The 23,022-nt window shown below is 43.4% G+C and overlaps 1 protein-coding gene across 3 annotated transcripts; it reads left to right on the forward strand.

The window, feature by feature from the left end:
* Positions 1 to 1,576: 1,576 nt before the first annotated feature.
* Positions 1,577 to 22,983, forward strand: ANKRD42 (ankyrin repeat domain 42). Of its 3 annotated transcripts, none has more exons than XM_072850790.1 (13): positions 1,577 to 1,744; positions 2,813 to 2,975; positions 4,450 to 4,613; positions 6,173 to 6,280; positions 6,635 to 6,754; positions 7,364 to 7,499; positions 10,984 to 11,184; positions 12,188 to 12,313; positions 13,852 to 13,957; positions 14,588 to 14,763; positions 15,170 to 15,296; positions 18,568 to 18,712; positions 22,483 to 22,983. In XM_072850790.1, exons 2-13 carry the CDS (start codon positions 2,960 to 2,962, stop codon positions 22,576 to 22,578), a joined length of 1,521 nt encoding a protein of 506 aa, XP_072706891.1. In that variant the 5' UTR covers positions 1,577 to 1,744; positions 2,813 to 2,959; the 3' UTR covers positions 22,579 to 22,983. The 3 variants fall into 3 exon arrangements, with proteins under 3 accessions (XP_072706891.1, XP_072706892.1, XP_072706890.1); XM_072850791.1 differs by lacking the exon at positions 1,577 to 1,744 and adding an exon at positions 2,060 to 2,181; XM_072850789.1 differs by lacking the exons at positions 1,577 to 1,744; positions 2,813 to 2,975 and having other exon boundaries at positions 4,425 to 4,613.
* The last annotated feature ends 39 nt before the right edge of the window (positions 22,984 to 23,022 follow it).

The following is a 23,022-nucleotide window of genomic DNA, read 5'->3' on the forward strand; positions in this document are numbered from 1 at the left end:
TCCTGAGCTGTTAATATTTCTTAAATGTAATAAATAAAATTAAGCATATATTTTGAGTGTGAGTCTCTTCCTTTCAGTAGTGGGTTTGTGTGGCTGGCATGTTTGTGGGATTGGAAATAATGCAATTGTGTGTCGTAGGACAATATGCATTTAATGTTTTATTTACTCTGGCATGTGTATAGGGCATATTTTTAAAGCTGCTGGGAGCAAGATGTAGGCACTTAAAGAGCAGTGTCACAGTCCTGGTGTATTCCTGCAGTGAGGATACTTGGGAGATCAGAATTCACCCTTAGTGTACGATGTAAGTAGAGATAATCAGCTGTGAAGGTCGTTTTGGTGTTGGCTGCAACACTTCTTCCCATCTTCACAACCAGGCTTCAAGCAGTTTTTAAGATGTGAATAACTTCTTGACTCTCGTATTAAGGTTGTGTAGCTATAGTTGTGAGTGTGCCCTGTTCTAGATGTCAATCTTAGAAATACCTTTCAATTAGAGAAAGTCTACAAAAATACTGCTGAGATTGATCAGGGGTAAGTCAGCCCCTAGGGTGGTGCATGCGGCTGCTGGCTGTGCTGCAGGGAGTTACTCCTGTGTTACTTCTTGCAACTTCTTCCTGGAACGCAGATGTAGGCTTGGCCCAATTGACATTTTGTGTCCTGGAATTCTGTAAACTTCTCTTAAATCATACAAATGGAAATTTGGGGACTGAGGAAAGGGGACTGAGCAGAGATGCGATGTCTCTATGTAGAAGGCTGTTAGGAAAACGGAACAAATTACTCTACTAGGGATAGAACAAAAAGAGACCTCGAAGTTGCAGCAGGAGCATTTATGGCAACTTTCTAATGACAAGGATAGTTAAACTCTAAATGGACCTTACTTGGTCCATGTCATTATCCATGCACACTTGTAAATCTAGTTGGGAAGGGTTCATCCTGCCTGGACTCTGGAAATATAAGGTGCTTTTTTTCACCCCATCAAAGGAACCTGGCATCCCTCCAGGACACCAGCTGCTTTGGCTAAGGGGGATGAGGAGCAGGACTATGTAACTAAAGGGAAAAAACCACCTCCCTTGTACCCTATGAACATCTTAGTGCAGAGAGAGGGTCCAATGTATACAAATTGTGACTGGAGTCGGATTATCCTGCAGAGAGAGCATAAACGGGTTAAATACCTTGTGGTCAATACATCAGTGATGGTTTCAGAGATGAGAATACTGATTTGTTAACGCTTCTCCCTGACGAATGCCATGAAGACACTAGCCCAGGGCTGCCAAAAAGGTGCCAAGAAGCCCCACCCGGCAATGCAAGTTTCCTCCTGCCCTTCTTTCCCTGCTGTCCTACCCCTCATGCCCTGCAGCCATGCACAGGCAACTGCATTGCAGCTCACACGGATGACCCCTACCTCCGAACAGGCCGGGCAGTCCTCCCTCCCCGAGGGCGAGCTGGCTCCGCCGCCCCGAACCCGCGCTGCCCCCTCGCCCACCGCGGCGCCATGGCCGCCCCTCGACCCCGCCGGGTGACACCGCCTCCCCCCCCCGCCCCCCGCCGCCATTTTCCTTCGGCGGCGGGCGCAGGGGAAGCGCACTCTGTGCCCATAGCAACCCCTCTGCGGCGTCGGGAGGAGGAGGAGGAGGCGGGTGCGGCGAGTGAGGCAGGCTGCCGGGGAGAGTGGCGGGCTCCCGGCCGCTTCTGCTGTGAGGGGCCGCCATGCCGACGGCCGCCGCCGCGCCGCCTCCCCCGACGGCCGGTGAGACCGGTTCGCCCGCGCTCCTTCTTCCCCCTTTCCTTCCCTGAGGGCTGAGGGCAGCCCCGGCTGCTCCCCGAGCACCGCCGTGGCGGCAGCGGGCGGTAGCTGGGCCCCCACAGCGGCATCTCCCCTGCCTGGGCCGTGAGGGGAGAGCCCGGCGGGGCGGCGGCGCCAACGGCGGGGAGCGGGACGGGGCCCGCCCGCGGCTGCTGCGCCAAGAAGCCACGCAGCAGCGCTTGGTGTCGATCTCTGTATAGTTGTAGGTCTCCAGAGGGAGAAGTGGAACAAAATTCACTCTGCTGGTGGGCCTTGTTGTTTGCTTTTCTTCTGGATAAAACAAAAAAAAAAGTATTACCTTGAACTTGCTTCACTGGAACATTGTGTCAAACGTATTAGTACTTTGGCAAGTAGTGTAATTGGCCTGATCTTCCTCTGATGTAAGTCTGTATAATTGCGCTGAAGTCTGTAACACTCCTTTGGCATAATGAGAAATGACTCCCTTGTGGGAAAATTATGTCCTGGTGACATTGTCTCTTTAAAAAAAAAACTCAAACCACAAAACATACTTAAATATTCTTTGAAAACATGAACTAGATGACTCCCTGAGGTCCCTTCCAACCTGAATTATTCTGTGTTTCTATGCTGCTGCTGTTTGTTCATACAGTATTTTGCAGGATGGAGTCCCGGTTCCTAACTAAAGCCGCATTGTGCAGGGCAGCGATACAGCCGGCTGAGCTGGGGCAAGTGGAAGTGGAGTGATACATAGCCACAAGATCAAGTGGTGTGTTACAGCATAGGGTGTGTTACTGTCAGCCTGGATTATTGAAAGAGCTTCAGCCCTCTTTTTCCTCTCTGTGGCAACCCCAAATCTGCCTGAGCACTGCTATGATGCTACAGATTACATGAAAATAGGCACTGGTAAACGGCGAAGGCTGCTTTTCGTCACATTTAGTGCTTTTTTTACACATCACAAAGATTTTCATGCAACCTCTCATTTATATTCTTTAATATTTTTTTATCTCAAATTGCGTAACAATTTTCAATACTACTACCATTTCTTCTCCGCAGGAGGAGAAGCTGAGGCACTGATACCTTAAGACCTACATTTTCATGCTTGCTTGACTTGCAAAACAGCAGCCAGCCCACCTCTTCAAGTCTTCTCCCAAAGGGGTGAAATCTTATGAAACAGTGCTAGTGCATTTTGGTACTGCAACGATGACTACTTTAGAAGGTGATTACTAATTGTTTTAGGTTCCTCTTATGCTTGACTATCTGAAGTTAGCCCCCTCAGCCATCAGATGTATTATCACGCTTATTTCTGTTGACAAGTTTTGGCAAGATATCAAGATGTTGCAAGGGGGTTTGGATATATAACTCCCATTGTTTCCAGTCACGTAGTTAATTGGTGGAAGGGTCTGAAGGAGAACACAGGTTATTTGATCCCATGGCTTGGTGATGGATTTTTTTTTTTTTTTGACCCCACTGCTTCTACACGTATAGTTTGATTCTGTGCCACTGAGGTCAATGAAAATGTTAGTGACTTTGGTGGGAGCAAAATATCAGGCTGCTAACAGCGGGCTGTGACAAAGCAATGTCGTAGTTCCAGCAAGAGAGCAATGCAGGATTACTAACATGATGTATAAAGAACTGTTTTTCTACAGCAGCTTTAATTTTGACATCAGCTGGTCCTGAAGCAGATCTGTGTAGCTCAATCAGGAGTAATTACATGGTATGCTCACTTGGTGAAGGCTCTGGTGCCCTCCAGTGTGGTATGCAGTGCTGTGCCAAGTCCTTAGGCGGCAGTGGCATGGCCATGTGGAGCACCTGGGAAGTGATGGCTAAAAGCTTGTTTGCCCAAGTGCGAAGCCTCCCTGGTTGTCGTACTTGAAAATGTGATTAATGAAAGTTTGTGATGCCTGCGGTTTTTTCTCCTACGAGAACAGGCTGCGAGACTTGGGTTTGTTCAGCCTGGAGAAGAGAAGGCTGCGGGGAGACCTTATAGCAGCCTTCCAGTACTTAAAGGAGCCTATTGGAAAGACAGGGACAGATTTTTTAGCAAGGCCTGTTGTGACAGGACAAGGAGCAATGGTTTTAAAGTAAGGGAGGGCAGATTTAGACTGGATTTAAGAAATAAATTTTTTACAATGAGGGTGATGAGGCACTGGCACGGGTTGCTCAGAGAGGTAGTGGAGGTAGTTTCCATCCCTGGAAACGTTCAAGGTCAGGTTGGACGGGGCTCTGAGCAACCTGATCTAGTTGAAGATGTCCCTGCTCTTGCAGGGGGGTTGGAGTAGATGACCTGTAAAGCTCCCTTCCAATCCAAAGCATTCTATGATTCTATGATTGTAAGAGAGCCAGTGTTGGGGTTGACCTGCTCCAACATTTGCATACATAGAAGGAGTAGCTCTGCTACCTGCCCTTGCTGTGCTTCTTGTAATCTTTCTTTTGGATCTTACTCTTTTGGGCCCTTTTCTGGGGCTGGAGGGGGCATGGCTGTCTCAGGTTTTTGCATATTTCTCTGTTTCTGACAAACAGAAGTGACTTAGGATTCCTGCTGATACGAATCTCAGTCTCGTAGGTTAACTCCGAACATTTTGGTTGGTTCCTGTGAAGCTGACACCCTCATGTTTCTTTGATTCATCACTTATTTCCTATCTCTTAAATGTTGCTGAACTGACTAATGCCCTTTTATTATTCCTCACTAGCTGTCAAGAAGAAGCAAAATTATACTGGTGTACATGAGGCAGTGAAATCTGGTGATGTAGAACAGCTTGCATCAATGATAAAAAGTGGAGCCAGTATTAATGAGGTGGATTTAGTCCACAAATTCACACCACTGCACTGTGCTGCACACTCTGGAAGTCTGGAGGTAAAACATTTTGTTAGTGGTCAGACACAGCAAGATTTTTATAGGTTAATGTTTTCCTTCTTTGGGAGAAGCTGGACACAAAATTGCTAGCTTTGATCAAGCTAAATCAATAATCTCTGCCTGTTTTTCTCATTAAATATATTCACCAAGAGCAGAAGTACAGAATTTTAGGTTTTCATTTTGCCTTTCTGAAGCCCCAGGCAGTTTATATAGTCAATGTTGCCAGATTTTACAAAATCAGTGATTTTCTTACTCTGAGCAAAGTGTGCCCTATGGTTGCCCTTCCAGACTCATGACCTTCTTTTGTCCCTATTGTGTTTTTCTCTTCTCTTGAGACACCTCAAAAATCCTGTAAGATGTGTAAAATGTTCTGCAGGTGATTGAAACAAGTGAGAAGTGACATGAAAACATGTTCATTCTGTTTACCAATGTCCTGTCCCATGCCTCATTCTCTATAGAAATAGTCCTAATACATTTTATTTTAATTTTAAAACCCGTTGAATATTGATGGAGAAATCAGCAGGTGCTTGCATGAATGTTTTGAACTTCCAGGAGGCCTGAGCTGCTGTATTCAGCGCAACATTTACCTTCTTGTTGCAGCCTCCTTGTACAATCTTTATAGCAATCTAACCTTGAAGCAACAAGGCCATGAATAACCACATAAAAATTCGTTTCCCAAAGGAAAGAATGTAAAGTTCCTGCTAAACTCAAGAAATAAAAGTGCAGTGCTGCTACTGGAACGTACAGAAACTGTCAAGAAAATGCTGATCATCATGTTGTCAACCCTAAAAACAGATTGCTTACCCACCCTTTTCTGCCTCTATAAATTCTGCCATTTTTCATTTGTCTCTCCTACTTTGCAATCAGTGTATTAGACCTTATTGAATTATCTGTCATCCACTTGTCGCTAAGCTCCTTCGTGGAAACAGTGGAAGAACCAGAGCTGTAGGCTGGTCTGAAAGAAGATAATAAATCATAATAATATCTAATAAAAAGTTATAACTGGTCCTCTAGCTGTTTTTGTATAGTCCATAAAGCTTTCCATTGCAAGCAATAATATCTGCTGGAAAAAGGTGAATAAGCAAAAACTAAGCTGTGGAAGGATGAGAAGGGAGATGGGATTGCATACACCTAAGGAGCCTGATAAATTAAATGAGGTTTTAAATTTGGTTTGTGTTATTTTTCCTGCCAGTAGTTTTAGCTGGAATTCACATGAGCATATTTGCATTGTTTTTTCCAATGCTTTTACCTCATGCCACGTGAATACATCTGGAAGCGTAAAATTAAGAAGCCATACTGTAAAATCAATGCGAGGGTCTGAATTAGTAGGTTATTTGCACTTTTTGTACCCTTGGGTGAAGCCTGGGAAGTATAACTTACCTGTAACTTCCTAATGCACAAATATCTGGCTAAGGCATGCTCTGGGGTGTCATATTTCCATAATGAAGTATTCCGATACTGCTTTGAAATGTAACATCGACTGATAAATTCTAGTTAAAATGTGCCTCAGATACATGATAAGAATAGTTTAATAAAAAACTTTGGTTTTGGTTGAGCAGTGCCTTCACTGGTTGCTCTGGCATGGAGCCGATACAACACGCGTAACTGTCAGAGGCTGGACGGCAGCTCACCTTGCAGCTATCCGAGGTCAGGATGCTTGCATGCAGGTACGTACAAATATTCACTCTCAAGTGAAAGTAAGTAGGGCAGACCTTCACTTTGGACAAGTTCATTATGAAGATCAGCTGAGAGAGCTCCTAACGGAGCTATGAGTATCTCATCTTGGTGTCTTTACATCTGGAATCAAGTCACTCTTGTTAAAACCAGTGCACTCATTTGCGCTCTCTGTGCAAGCAGGTGTATTTTGTGTAGCGCCATTGCCTTGGGGTCAACCCTGGGGGTCAGTCCAACTCGGTCCGTTGGACAGAGTTATATCCTGCTGATCATCTCAAGTCATCCTCCTAGGCAGTGTTTGCTTTTTCAGCTTGTGGAACGGAATTTCTGCTTTGCATTTCTTTTAGGCTTTGTTAATAAACGGAGCAAACGCAGAAGCTCAAGATGATCGTGGGTGCACTCCATCCCACTTAGCTGCAGCCCATGGGCAGTCTTACACCTTACAAACCATACTGCGAAGTGGAGCGGTGAGAGACTTTTACCTGCAGGTCCCTAGCGCAGAGCCAAAGTCTGGTATCTTTTTCCAAACAAAACTCTCCCTAGATTAAACTGAGATTTAGGACTTTAGATTAATTACTGTTGGTATGTTCTTGTTGGTGAATTTATTTTTAGGGTAAACTTCCATTTTCTGATTGTAAGATACATTAGGGAAATGATCCAAAAATCTAGAGAGAATCAATAATGTGAGTAAACCACATTCCACTGAGGATGTCATTAAATGAAGATCAGGTGCTGTGGTGGTTGTGATTTTTTGCAATTGCGCAAATCTTCTACAGTAAGAGAGACATAAACTTAAAAAAAATTCCAGATGCATATTTAAGGAATAATGACTAATGCAGTGATAGAAGTATGTCTAAAAATGCACCTTTTATATGTGTATTACTTAAATAAAACCAAGAACCTGTGAAAAGTACCTAACTTGGAATAGGAACTGCATACATGGCATGAACTTTGAAAAAAGCTATTTGATTTGATTTCAATAATTTAACACAATGAACAGCTGATTCCTATTTATAAAATTTGTCTAGTGTCTAAGATTTATAAATGAATGAATTAACCTGCTGCTTTCATTTTAGAATGTAAATGTTTCAGACAGGAATGACTGGAAGCCTGTTCATTATGCTGCTTTTCATGGTCGCTTGGGGTGTGTGCAGCTTCTTGTTAGATGGGGAGCTTGTGTAGATGATGTGGATAACAATGGAAACCTTCCAGGTATAGCAGGATAAATCCTACATTTTCTTAACCTTTGGTTTACAGCTATTGTGTGATGTGATAATTGTAGCAAATTATAAGTAATGCACACCAGCAGCATTTGTGATTTGATTCCATGCAATCCACATATTTATTCCATTTTTATAATGATGGGGGAATTTATAAAATCCAAAGTATTTATCTGTCGGTGACGGTATCCTATTCACCTTCTGCTGCTGCTGGCAAGGATCAGAGCTCATGGGTGCTGGAATAGGGAGCAGGCTGAGGCGGGCTGAGAGCCCTGTGTAGGTGGGCAGCATCTCATATTCGTGTGATGAAGCGCATGTGCCAATGGAGGTCACAGGAGGAGAAGAGTAGGTGGAGCAGGAGGCAGTTTCAGCTGCTATATGCTCCTTTTTGGATTTGTGCCAGGCTTTAATGGCTGTGCCAGTGTGATCAGATTCTGGCACGTTCATATGGAGGTTTTTGTATCCCACTGTTTCTTAACTGATGTGCTAAAACCCTTGTTCTCCTTTACCTGTGATTTCTTCATCTTGATTTCTGGAATACCGGTATTCTGTATTATCTGTAATCTGTACTCTTTTCATAATCATGAGTGTAATTGCTTTAGCACAAAAAAAGGGCAGTGTTTATTCCTTGGTCTTCATAGTTTCTTCAGTGTCCCACTGCCTCAATATTCTCTCTAGGTTGAATGGTATTGTTCGTACCCTGTGTTCTCACTGCATCCTTTCCCTTTATAGCATTTTCCTTCTTATAGTTTGTCTTATTATTTGTTCCAAATAGCATGTTTTTTTTCTCTATAACTTGTTCAGAGTGATTTTTTAAAATCCTTTCTTAAAATCTTTTACCCTCTGTTAAGCACCACTTACCTAGTAAACTGACATATGTTCTGTTTTGCAAACCTGGGTCTTGTTAAAGGATGTGAGGCTCTTGCATCCCAGCAGGACATCCAGTGTATTAGCAATAAGGGATCATGATGTTAGACACCCTGGTGGCAGCGTAGAAGGTAGATTTATTTGCGTTTGGGAACACTTCCCTGATAACAGACTTTTATGGAGAGGTGGCAAACGCCAGCACAGTTCTACTTAAATGCTCTGTATATACTGGTTAGTAGAAAATTGTTTTTGTTGTTATTTTGACATCTACAGAAGCTTGATCCTCCAGCCTTTGTTCTGTTCCATTTGAATATATTATCATCCAAAGGAAAGAAAATGCTTTGGAACATTGCTAGTAAAAGATGAATAAAGTGGTGTGATGTACAGACCAGCTTTTCCTCAGCTTCTGAAACAGTGAAGTGAACTTAAATCATCTTTACATATTTCAGCTTCAAGATTAGTTGGACAGTGCTATAATTTTTCCTAACAATATACTGAAAGAAATTTACTGAGGTTGCGATGCCGTACACCTAAAACTTGGCTGCACTTTTTGCATGTGTATGTTATAGCAGAGGCTTTAATTACCTATAGCATGCTAATTTTTGGGAAGAACTGTGGCTCATTCAGTGTATAGAATGGGCTGTGCTCATTAATTCAACATTTTGTTTTCTCTCTGTATTTGTTTTTTGGCCATATCCATGTTTCATTTATTGCTCACTAGTTAAACCTGTCCTAAATATATTAATTTAATCATAGCACAACATCTGAGTTTTTCACAGACACTGTTTTTTCACTCACCACTTTGAGAAGAGCGAATAGTGTTAGCCTGATTTTATAAAAGGCAAGATGAAACACAGAGAAGTTGGGATACCAACACCAACTGCCCACTGCCTATTTGTGATGCCTGCGTCAAGGTTTTTCAAAGTTCTCAGCATTAAGCTGCATATTTTATGTTAACATCACAGTACTCTTTGGCTTTAGTCTCAGCTGCAAGTGCTCAGCATGCCTGAGGCTCAGACGGCACAGTTATATGTTGGGCACTAGCTACTAAGAAACACACAGGTTAAAAGCCACCTATGAAAAGTTCCTTTATGTGTCTTCCACAGCATCCCACTGGAACTGTGCAAAAAGACATGGACAGAATACAACTCTTTAATCTATTTTCCCCTTGCCATCTTTGCAGAAAACATTGAGCTTTTCTGACTGCTTTGTGCACAGGACAGATGTCTGATAAAAAAAACCCGTTTCATCCCAAAAGGTGAAGTTTTATCCCTGAGATTTTAGGTATCTGAAAGTGGATTCATAAGGGTCAGTTTTTCATTAGCTGACTAGTAATTGGTAGTTACTTTTAAGAAGGTACCTCTTTTCACTTCCCCCTGAGTAACTAACTCACTGAATAAAATTAAGACAGTGGGAAAAACTGCCCTGATTTCAGTGAAGCTCAGATTTTGTCACATTAAATTTTAGCAATCATCTGTACCTAAGTATTGTCCTCTTGCCATAAACCCAATATCCATCACCTCTTAGAGCAATTATGCTCTGGAAAGCCGTGGATGGTTTGCAATAGAGAACTTGCATGTGTCAAAAATTAACTTAAGTGACATGGGTTTTTTTGGTCCTGGGTACATTGTTTATTAACTATGAAGATAATGAGATTCTTAACCTGGAGACAAACTAGAGACAGACTCTTTTGCCTGGAGAACATCAGCCAACTTTTACAGAGCATTTTCATGGAGTGTTAACACATAATAAGCATTTATTTGGCAACTTCTTCCCCTTAATGGGACTAGAGAATACTAATAATTTCAAAATAATGAGCATGTGTTTTGTACCTCTCACTTTGTTATAGGCCCAGCACTCTAGTAGGTATTAAATAACTAAACCTCAGCATAGCCTAAAGGACAGGGGAGGAAACACTTGGCCCCCACAGGGACGCAGTCACTGCTGTGGTGAGGTGGAGCAGCTCCTGTACACAGCAACTGTCTACAACAGTTGAAGGAAAGAAGTGTACGACAGAAGTACTGCGAATAGAAGCCCCTGTCATGGGATGTACCTTTAAATACATTGCCCAATAAAGTGAATGTCACTGTCCTCATTTTGTAGGTGGGGTAACTGAGATGCAGAGGTGTGACAAAACTTGTTTGTGGTGGCAGAGTAGAGGTGGGACTAAAGCAGAAATGGCCTCGACTCCTAATCAGGGACACCCCTTCCAGGCCCTCTCTAATGAGTATCCCTAGGACAGCAGAGTCAGACAGCTGCCAGGAGTGAGATTTGTGTTCATGGGGAAGATGAGACCCTGGTGGCACACTCTCCTAGCTAGCGCTCAAAGGTCTCTTGGCAGTGTTGTGTTGTCTCCTGCAATCAGCTCTGCCAGGGAATCTTCTTTGCAGATCTTATCCTTGACTCTTTTACTTCCTTTGCATGGAGCTGAACTCTGTCCTGGGTAGGAGCTGAGCATCCCCCATCCAACTGAGGCTGCTCCCACTTGTTGTGCCGTGTTGGATGGCTCAAGTGCTGGTAGACGAGCTGGATCTAGTGGTGAGAACACTGCTTTCTTGGTGGGCAGCAGTGCTCTGCTCTAACATACTTTGTTTCACCTTGTTCTATAGCTCATCTGGCAGCAATGGAAGGACACTTGCATTGCTTTAAGTTCTTGGTCAGCAAAATGGCCAGTGTCATGCACACACTGAAAGCCAGGAATGACCAAGGAGAGACTCCAAGGGACTTGGCTGAACGGTTCTATAAAGATAATATTCTGCAATATATTGACAGTGTGGAAAAAGAGGAGGAGCGTCCAGAGACACAGGAAGGCGAGTATGGATCAAGATACTGTTAAAACAGGCATTGTAATTCTATAGAAATGCTTGATTCTGAAAACTTGTATGAGCAGAAGTATAACATTTATATTACCAATATAAGGAAGAGCTGTTCCTTTCAATACTTTCTACACTTACTGATAGCTAAGACTGGGATAGTCAGTGTGATTTTATAAATGTGTTAGGTTTACCCATTATTGAAATAAAACATGTCACACTATGTTGTACTATGAATACCAAGTTGTCCATGGTCTTAGACTCCAGTGAACATCCAGACAAGCTGTATAATTTTCATGAGTTTTCAGATTTGCCTGCTTAGAATCCCTTACTTACATTGAATAGCAACTTAGCCTGGAAATATCCCACGGAAATTAAGGTTACTTGCTAACCAGCAATACTACTGCAGTCCGAACAGCCAAAGGATGCAAGTGTGGCAAGGTCTGTAAGGGGAACCTTCAGCAGAGCAAGGATATGAGAACTGCACCTTCACCTCTCTACTTTTTCCAGGCACTTACTGTCCTTATCTGCTAGTCTTTCGTCATTATACATATATGTATATATACTCCCTGTCTATAAAAAATAACTAGAAAAATCAAATTGTCTGTATGGGTAGTTTTTAAGCAAGAAGTAAAATAGTTTATGTATTTGGTTAGACTATGAAATTCAAAATAGGCAAATGACTCCAGTTACCACCAGTAATACAACGTCAACTGTAAAACAAAGGTATACTTGCTATTTCAGGTTTATGAAATTAATCTCTTAACTGTATAGGATGCCTGTAGCCATAACCAAGACATGTTTAATTAAGTCTATGATGAACAGTGCTAGTTATGCAGCTGCATTTTAACTGATTAAGGGTGCATTAACCTGGCTAACTACAGCTATGAGGTGCCCATGCATAAGTTGCTATGAGAGAGGCAAGCAATGAGAGACAAGTATGAGCATGTTTAATGGAATTACTGGCATCTGTTTGGAAACATGTGCATTTCATTTTCAGTTTTAGCTTTCCCAGCCCATGGTGCTGCTTTCAAAGGGGACTTGTTAGTGCTTAGAAGATTAGTGAGAAGTGGAGTAATCAATATTAATGAGCGGGATGATAAGGGATCCACTCTCATGCACAAAGGTCAGTAATTATGGTCTGTGTTTCAGCTTGTTACTGTTTGTTGCTGACTTGTTTACTTAGTTTTTCAAGTGGCTGCTCATCATGAAAAACAGCATCTCATTTCCTGAGGGCTCGAAAGGGCAACCCTGAAAAACATATTTTGTGATATATGTGTGCGTAGGTGTCACTTTAAAAATAACCAAGCTGAAGTCACGATATAAGAGTTTATATTAAAGAGAAAACAACATGTAAACTGAAAACTAAATAGTTTTTTTAATCAGACGAGATGTGACTTTTAGAAACATTGGGTAGCTAGGTATAAGAATGATCTGTATTGTGGCCTGGGCCCTTATTTACTGAACATGTCAGTACTGTGGAGATGTGTTGTAAAAACCATAACAAAGTCATTTGGTAGTATACTGTAAAGGAAGGTAAGCTTCTGGTATCTAACACCTTGATATGTAGTGGAGTGCTAGCATTACAGAAAAATGGTCCTTTTGTGTTTGAGGGTTTCATAGTAATGGCTGAAAGAATAGGAGAGGAAAGAAAGAGGGAGGTATTCTTGTAATATGCTTTTAACATTATTTCCCACATTTCTTTTGGAATAGATATAAATGGTAGAATTTTTAAAAACATAATTAAAGTTCTCATTATGAAAATTGATATGTATTGATTTTAAAAGTGTTTTCTACATTCTTTCCCACCCTCTTTTCTTGGAATGGTGCTAACCTACAATTGTTTCATCCCCAATCTTTACATGCAATGTTGGTGTTATGAGGAAATACTATGTCTGATTGTAATTTCATGTCCTTATCTCAGTAAGAAAACAAATATGGCAAACATCCAAATGGGGTGCTGTCAAGAAATGGATTTATTCTTCCTTGAGAAAAACAGCTTACGGGTTTCAGCTAGGCATGCCGAATACCATCTTCCATACATGAGACCTCATTCCTGGCACCACATGGTATGAGCAGTAGCCATGCCAGATCGTATGACTAGGCAAAGCTGTTGTTTTAGGCTGCAGCTGAGAAGTGTTGCCTCGAGTGTCTGGCCCAAGCAATGACGTACCTGTAGCTCCAGCACAAAGCCCTGTTTCTCTCCTTTGCCATGAGACAGCACTGCACACCACCAACTGGGGCAACCAGCTGTGTCTGATGGATGGGACCCCAGGGCTGGAGAGAGATGATGCTGCTTTGCTGCAAATCTATGATGTATAGGCCTTACTGCAAGCGAGTGTGAGGCAGCATTATTTGCATGCCTCATGCTCAGTGTGTGAGACTGGGCAAGTTTAGTTTAACTCGTGTCCAGGAAGAGTTGCCAGTAAATTTGTGGAACTAGAAAGAGGCACAAAACCACATTGCATGATCTTCCCCAAAACTGCCTGTACCCATGTGACTTGAGCATCTTGAAATATAGGCTTCTCTTGAAATAGTATCTCCCCTGTGGTGTGTTCGTGAACCCAACTTCTGGCCTGTCAAATAATGACAAGAGGGGGACATTTCAGGTTTGAAACACTTCAGCTGTATGTAACTGACTTGTGTGCACCTTCCTTCCCTTAGCTGCTGGACAGGGACATATCCATTGCGTACAGTGGTTGATTGAAATGGGAGCTGACTGTGACATTATGAATGATGCTGGAGAGACTCCAAAGGACGTAGCCAAGAGGTAGCAGTACATATCCTGTAGCTCCGTCATTTATTTACTTGCTATTTATATATTGATATCATGTCAGCTTTGTTGGAATTAACCCTGATTTTCAGTGATGGAGCAAGAACAGATTAGGCCCATGAATTCCATCTCTGAATGATACATAAAGCTGTATTGTAGCTATAAAAGGTTTTAATTTTCACTTAATTTAATTTAATTTTTTTTTTAGCAAGGTCAGACATAAAAGATGAAAACTAGCTGATCTGCAAAAGGAAGGTTGCGAGCCAGGATGCTCCAGCTGTACAAAGTAAATGAGAACTAGCGAAGGCCAGCTGATTTTTGCATTAATAAAAATAATACAGTTTCTGATGAGATTCAATTAAGAAGACCTGCAAAGGAAAATATACCTCTGATGTGGGAGTCATTGTCGTAAGATTTCATTGAGGCAGAGCTCATGCCATCAGAGTACTACAAAAAGCAGATTAGCTGCTCATAGTTTGTGTACCAGTACTTCCTTTAATCCTAAACCACCTCCAATAAATGGGAACATGAAGAGTTTCAGAGAGTTTCTGGCACGTGCAGGGAGCATGGCTGCATTTTTCCCAATGATGGGGATATTTCAGTGTACATTAACTGTTCTCTGTGCAGATTTGCCCAACTGGCAGCTGTGGAACTTTTGACACAAAGAACTGGAGACAGTAACTGTAGTGATGAAGAACTAGATGCAAACAACATAAAGTTTTTTGAAAGACATGGTGTGGAAGGGAGCACAGATAGCAAAGAAGATTTAACCCTGGATAAAGCAGAGAAAAGGAACGCACGCAGTAAGCACTGTCTTTCCATCATTCCTTATTTGAAAAAGTTGGTCTCAAGACATTATAGTCCTAGTTGCACAGTTTCTGCCAACTGCTGTGACTTTTTTGTTGTAAGATGAGATAGTTGACAGGATATCTGTACCACTGAGCATTCAAATTGTGGAAAACTAGAAAGCATAATAGAGGGCAACCAGAACATGATTCTTGCGCTGTTTCAATCCATGTTGGTGAAACTGTATTTGATTGCTACTTGTTTTTGAGACCTGTCTGCTGTGTGGGTGTCAGGTGTAGCTCAGTATTTGCTGAGCAGTGTGATTTCTGCTCCGTGTTTGTGAGACTGTTTTCCATACTATTAGATTCCAGTATGACTGTCTTCTCCATGTATTCTACCTACCTGGCGAACTCTGTCTTACAGTAAGGGCCTATCGCAAGATTCAAGAACTTCAGCAACTTCTAGAAATTGCCTACAGCAACTACAGACAGCTGGGAGGAATAACTGAAGAGGAGAAGAAGATGAAAAAAGAAGAAAGGGAAGTTGAGAAGTAAGGTTAACTTGCCCTGCTAACGTTTAACTCTGTGAGGCCCATTTTAAAGCCTTCTTTAAGTCTAACTTACACTCAAGTTGTTTTGGCCGTTCTGTCCTTCCCACTTACCAACTTTAGCGAGGCCAAAAAGAAACGGACTTCAGCAATTTGTCTGACCGTTTCTAGACTTCTACCACCAGGATCAGCCCCACAGCACAAGTGTTTGATGGATCCACACTTCTTGTGCAAGATTATATGTTTGGCCTTCAGGTTTTCCCGTGGCATATGTGCAGTAGGTCTGGTAAGTCCCGTCTCTTTTGTTTGCATTGAAGATGCCAAATACATTTATGCACTTCAATAAATCTGAAAAAAGGCATTAGTCTTAGCATGACTTGGATGGAAGTGCATATATAGCAGAAATTATTCAATGATCTGCTACCTTTCTGTGTCAAGGGCAATCTATTTCTTTGCTCAAGAAAGCATTAGCTCATATCCAGACCACACAAAAAAGAAATCTCAGCAAACCTACCTTTGCATGTGAAGCACTTTTCATAATGTCTGTCTAATTCTCAGGGTCTCCATTAAATGAAAGGGTTCTGTTAGATTGATCAGGTGATTTGATGGACAGACTTTCTAAGTTTCAAGAAAAGCTCTTCTGTCTATCAGAGATTTGGAGCTTAAACAATAATGCAACATCCAAAAGACAGCCCTGTCTCCACCTCTACCTGTCAAAGATTTGGCTACTCACTGTTCTCAGTCCCTCTAGATAACCATGTCCATTATGTGTTTGGGCCACCACAAACCAATGTCTTTATTTGGTCACTGAGAGGAAACTGTATCCAAAGGGCTTGTATACCATCAAGAACACAGCAGATTTACCAGTCTGTGTAGACCTGGAGCAGGTAATATGTATCACAGACTGGAATTAAGTAGTTCGTTTTACAACCCCATATGAGCCAAGAAACTGAGGTCAGGATTTCTTTTGGTTCAGATCACCCTTTGACTCAGCCCAGGCTGAAAGTCCATCTTCCTTAACTTGGTATGTCTGCGGTGTAGATATCTGCATCTGAGTTAGTTACCTTGAGCACCTTTTTAGGGCATAATTAGATGCATACTTCAGGATGAGATTCATCACTTTTAGGATTGTCTCTCCTGGCTTTAAAGGAGGAGGGTGACCAGCTCAGATGTTGATGCCTACGTTGGAAGGTCAGAGCAATCTGTTTGCAATGATGGAAAAGTCACTGTTGACTAATGGCAGAAATTAGAGTTCATTTTGGATAGAGCAGCTACTGAAAAGCTAGCGGTGTCTATTAGAGGGCTCTGACAAGGCTCTTTAAGGGATTTTACTTTCTGTGGCATGTGTGGCTAAACTAGAAAAATTGTGAGGATCTCTGAAGGGTCTCTCTCTTCCATGGAGGTCAGAGAGCATCCCTAGCTCCACACGGGCCTTTTGAAATGGAAATACTGCTTCTCAGTGTACCTACCTACCCTTCTGAGGGTATCTACCTGTGGATAAACTCCAAGATGCATGTATCATGTGCCAGAAAACCTCATTATTTTAAAATATTTAATGACAACACCATTTTGCTAGATGAAAAGCAGGAGTTGCCACTTGGGAAGGCTACTGTAGCAGATTTTGAATATTTTCTGCTTTAGTCCATGTTTTCTGTCTGTAAGAGGCCTGTTGTGAACCACTGCGCAATGCTTGACCAGGCTGCATTGCATGGAAGAAATTGCCGCCATGTGTGTGCCACACAGTTTTGGAGCTGTGTCTTGTTAATCTGAAGTGTGCAAGAAGTCAGCCTGTCCCCCCGAGCACTTGTAGTCAATCAGGAGCTGGTGGAAGGCTGGGACTTATGTAAAGTTGGTAAGGGGGATTCAGACTGGAATGTGGAACGTCTAATCAAAATTACTGTCCTTGGGAAGTGAAACACATCCTGGAGAAATATGTAAGCTAATTAAGATGTTTTGGGAACAATCTGAAGCTACTAGTAGAAGTGTGATAAGAAGCACCCTCACGCGAACTGGACTCATTATAATACTAAAAGTCACACCCCTTGAGCTGGAGACCCTGGCCCAAGCAGAGACCCCTCACATTTGGGCATGCATAGAATATTAAATGCTATAGCTTTAAGAATAAGATGAGAAAATGTAGACCAATAGAAAACTGCTTTGCGTAATTAGGTATGCATATATATAACTGGACTGTATAAATACTGTACCTGTATGAACGAGTGGAGGCTAGCTTTGTGGAATTACCGCCTAGCACCCGGTTTTGCGCAAAACCAGAAATAAATCGATATCTCGGCTCTGTGTGTGTATTGGGCATTGCACACCAGGTAACGAACTCTGTTTGTGAGACAACACACTGATTTCCCGGCATAAGCACAGGCCATTCCTGCAGTGTCAGTAAGGCTGGTACAGCCTGGTAGCTTTGGGCTGTGTGAGTCAGGAATACTTCAGTCCGGGAAATGCGGTAGCTCTTGCTGAGAGCTTTCGGGCCGTGCTGTTTCAATCCACAGGGCAGATGTCTCCCTCTCCCTTTTCCTTTTCCCAATCTTCCATCTTTGTAGCTGTGCTAATTCATCCTGATGCAGAGGAGAGCCAGCACAACTCCAGATGACTCAGTTGCTGAGGTCAATTGCTGTTATAATAAGAATATATGTGAATTATGTCTCAACTAACCAGTTCCAGGAATCTCAATTAATTTAGGAGCCATTGTGGGTGTGACCGATGAGGTCTTGTGCAACTGTGTATCAGCCAGCGCTTCAGTTTCCCTTTAGTAAGTGTCATGCAGGCTGTCATTTGATTATTCCTCATCTGTGACTAAGCCAATCGATAGGAGGGATGTAGAGGCACCACATGTAAACGAAAAAGCTGCCGCTGACCCCTCCAGAGTCCCAGTTTTATGCTTTTTCTCTGTTTCATACTAACCTTTTTGCTCCTTGGGCACTTCTCCCTCTTCCGCAGCTGGAGATGGACCTGGGTTACAGCCTAGCCCAGGCCCTAGCGTCTGGCTCAGTGTGTGGGAAGACGTCTCCATCTCGTGGTCAGACTGCGCTGAGCACAGCGGACAGAGAAGAAGGCAAAGCGGCTGTTTAGAGCTCTTACAAAGGGTCTTGAGCCAGGAGCACACTGTAGCTCACCCCAGCACAGCTGGTGTGAGGAGTACTGCACTGCTTTCTGCTGTGACTAAACTGTTCCTTACTAAAGGGACAGGACCACGTGGAGTAGCCAGGGCAGGTTTGGATGCGCTTCATGCTCTGCTTGTCTCCTTTGCTTTTGGCAGGGCTGTGGGGGAGCTGGAGGCCCAGCTGGAATACGAGCGAGTCAAGCGGGAGAAGCTGGAGAGCCAACTGGATGACTACCGTGCTGAGATAAGCCATCTTAGAGAGAGCCTGGAGAAAACCCGCATCCCCCCTGCTCTCCCCCTGGTGAGTGCCACACGAACTCCCCCAATGTGCGGGACAGAGGCCACTGCCCATTGCTTGTGCACGTTTGTTCTCCCTAAGATTCCCAGGCACGGTGCTGGGAAATGCTGGAGTAAATGTGCTAGTACCTTTTAGCTTCGGACACTGAAGTGAGCAGTAGCCTTTGTCGCGTCCTGACAGTGTCTCTGCTGTGAAAGGATATCGGTTTCTCTTTGTACCCTGGCAGAGAAGCACTGATGTTCTTCATGTTCCTGTTAACAAAAGGGAGTGGACTGATCCCTGAGTACTTCCACTTGCATATGCAGTGACTGACAGTTCATCTTGGCTGGTAGCTGGTATCTGAGACTGGACTGGTGCTTCCGGAGAGTTGTTGTCACCACCTAAAGGGTTGTGTAGAGATTGCAACCGTGGGTTTGTAGGATGCTGTAATACACAAGGACACAGAGGCTTTTATCCTCTAAATTTCTCTACTGTACTACAGTTTACCACAAATACCACAGAAATCACCACCAGCAACTTATACTACCACAAAATCACCACTAGCAAGTATACCTATGATTAATAAAGTGAATATAAATATATATATCAAGCTATTACAAAATGCTATTAGCAATCAATAATATATTATCAATTAATAGTATGGTAGCAATCAATAGTAAAGCAACAATCAATAGTATAGCAATAACCAAGTAGGTATATACTGTTACTGGTTACTACAAACTTAGCATTAGTGAAGCAAACTTAGCAACAGCAGCTGATATACTTATGATTGATTGCCTGTAAGGATATATAATATCGGTATGAAGTGAATTAGACAGATTTCAGAAGAGGCCAAACCATCCCAGAGGGGAGGACAGACTGATCCCGGGGGGACCCAACCATCCCCAAAAGAGGGAGGACAAACTGAACCCCAAAAGTGGACCCAGAGAGGGACCAAGAAAATAACAGAGTCTCACTTCAAAGGTGATCTGTGTCACAGTCTGAAGTCAGCCAGGCATCCCTGGTGAGAGTCCAAGATCTCGTAGAAAGTTCGTGTGGAGAATTCAGCCTGTTTAGGAAAGGAAAAGTATGTGCAGCATGGGAAGTTCTCAGAGAGAGAGGCTCGATTTTGGGTTAAAAATTAAGCCCTTTTTATATTATAGAGACAGAGTGGAGGACACCACCACTGCAAGTAGCCAATAGATGCTGATGTTTCCATTTCTAATTTTCTACTTTTCACCTGTGACAGCCAACAGATGATGAGGTTTCTATTCTTTCAGACCATTTTTTATTTTTCCAGACTATTTCCCACCTTTTCAGGCAATAAGTTGCCTTTACAGTCCCTTGTTTCTGCGCTTATCGGTGGTATCCCAGGATGCCTCTGGTTCTTAGGTACCACAGCTGTACTTCAAAGAGGCCAGCTGCACTTCTCAAGGATTTCTGGTTCCCAGCCTCACAGTTCCCAGGCTGGCAGACATATTCTCTGTCCGTATTTTTCAGCAGGCAGTTTCTTCTGTTCAGTAATTTTCCCCTTCTAACCAGGCCGCCTTTCTGGCTGCTCACATCAGGTATCAACCTGGTGTGTCAACCCCTCGCCCCAGCTGGCATCGTTTGTAGCAATTGCAGCACATGTTGTAGGATATTTCTTTTGCTTCAGAACTGGTTTGTTTTCCTCCCTTTTACACCAGACTGGGAGGTGAGTTGGTGGAGTACTGTAGTACAGTACTGTATTGCTGTGTGCAGTGGCTGATTTCAGTGAGTGTTCTTGTGTGTCATCTGCTATCATCTTAATTATCAAGCCCACTGACAGCAAAGAAGGTGCAGATAGGAACTATCGATTGGCTTAGCAGGCAAAGACAGAAAAACTGTAGCTTTTCTTAAAATCAAATCTTGAGGATAGATCAGAAGGTCACATGCTAACTTTGGGGACAAGAGAGCTGGCATTTCAGACCTTTCCCTGCTACATAACTCCCACAAACTGATGTGACAGTCAACACCCTGTTTTTCAGATCTTTGCCATCCAGTCAATCGGCAGCCTTGGGTGAGGCATCTAAATTCCTCCTGCTATGGGTTGTGGGAAGTGGTGTGCAGTAACATTGCCGGTTCTTCCAAAGGTACAGCCAGTGGAAAAGGCTCATGGCCCTGCCAGCCTGGGCTGTTCATTGCTGTTCTTGGTGCTTCGCTTAACTTCCTCGACCATTGCACTGCCTCGACTGTGTAGCTGTTTGTAGGGCCCTGCTATAACCAGGCGAGGACTCTAGTCACTGACAACGTGGGTGACTTGAATTTAGCTCTTTCCTCTGCCTAGAGGAGCCCAGAATACCCATCCCAGGGGGATGCTCTAACCAGCATGATGTCTGCTCTTCTGAGATGGAGCCATACTCATTCCCCTGCTTGCAGCTGTGCAGTGTGACCGCTGTAATTCAATAGTCCCTAGTCCAGGGGGAGGAAGTGAGAGAAAACACCTTTATAAGCTGATTATTAGGGCAGTCATGCAGGAGGGGGGGGAGCTGGCCTGTGCTTCACATTAAACATGTTTTTTGGAGGCCAGATTGGGTTGCTGGATAAAAGGTGTAATGTTACTGCCTTCTTCAGCCAGGTTTGAATGAGGCCCAGGTGCTTGGAGTGTCCCTACTAGATAATAGTCCTTTTCTGAGTGTGATGGGGAAGAATGCTTGATGGATGCTCTGAGCAGGAAACAAGCATTTAGAGCTCAAGTTTGTTACCATTTAAACTGTGGTGAATTTGGCCACTGAAACATCTAGGGCATTTCAGGCCCCTTGAGAGCAGAGGTGATGCCACCCCTAGGCAGCTGGGAGCAGGAGCTGTGGACTGCGCTGTGCTGCACATCCTTGGAGAAGGACAGAGGAATTTCCCTCCCAAGAATTTTAGTCCTGTTGCCGTCGTCTGATCCCAGGCTATCGTGTGCAGCGTGGCCGGAGGGTATTCAATTGCTGCAACTCAAAGCAACGAGGCCTTCAGGTCGCTATGGTGCCTGCATCACACACATGTGCAGAGTGCTGGCTTCACAGCTTACGTTCAAACATGCCTGTGTGCCTGAGCAATGCAATGTGGTCTGGCACAACCACATTGCACAGTTCTGTCCATCTCCCTCTATCCCCCTTCCCCACTTTCTTCTTCCTGCCCTCCCTTGCAGGATTGTTGCTGAACCTTTCCTGCCTTCCTGTGCCTTTTTTCCTTTTCCTTTAGCCTGTGCCAGCTTTCCCTGCCGCCATATACATGCTGTGATGCTCCTACAGCTGTTTGCTTCCCACTGTATCCTTGGGACTGATCTTTTCCATGCTGTGGAGACCCTCAGGCCAGCCAGGAGCCTTCCTTCACCTTTGAAAGAAAAGCCACTTTCTGCTTCCACAGCTCACTTTAAGACAGTACCCATTCTACTCCCCTGGAGGGTTTAAAAATCTAGGACAACTATGGCATAGAGTGCCCCATTTCTAGGGTAGAAGAGTGGCTGTAGTCAGTTTTTTTGCCAGCAGCAGTCTGAAAAAGTCCAGTTGGGCATTAAGTTTACCAGCTGGGATGGGAGACAACTTCTATTGAGGCAGGTTTGTTTTCAAAACCTTCTGCTCCACGTGACTGCTACAACCAAGGGGCCTTCGAATCTTACCCTGCTGTGACTGTCATCGCGTGCCCTGGGACTACGCTCTGCCCTCAGCTTTGGTTTGAACACAATATTCTGTGGTTACTCAAAGCCATATATTTTTAAATCCTGTCTTATGAGGTAGCAGCTTTAAGTGATTGCCATTTAATGGCTGCAATGTCCTTTGTTTCAGGAAGCTGAGACCAGCTCCAAGTCTTGCAAAGAGAAAAAGAAAGTAAAGAAGAAACCAGCCTGCAGCCCTGGAGGAGTGTTTGTGAGACTGCGCTGAGGAATGAACCTCTGATGAGGGGCAGGCAGACTGTGGAGGTAGAATGGCAATATTCTAGACAACAAAAAGTGTTTGCATAGCCCAGCTCCACAGACGAGTTGTGGTTCTCTGCATTTCAGTGAAGTATTTTTTTAGTTCTCTAGTTCTCTGGGATAGCAAATATTTTAAAACCACAGCAGCAGCATTTCTTATTAAAAAAAAAAAAGAAAAAGCAGGAGGACTTCTCTTCTTGCCCAGGTAGTAGTTTAGCAACAGCTTTGCAAATTATAAAGTGACATTTCAGGAGTTAACTGCAGCAATGTCATAGGCCCCCCTAGATCCGAGACAAGCATCCCCATCTACTAGCCTATTTTGTACTACTGCCTTAGGAGGGAAAAAAAAATAAAAGCACCTTACCTCCTAAAATAATCAGATAGGACCTTTGGTCTGGAACCAGAATACAGT

This window comes from Ciconia boyciana, chromosome 1 (genome assembly GCF_034638445.1).
Source record: "Ciconia boyciana chromosome 1, ASM3463844v1, whole genome shotgun sequence".
NCBI lineage: Eukaryota > Metazoa > Chordata > Aves > Ciconiiformes > Ciconiidae > Ciconia > Ciconia boyciana.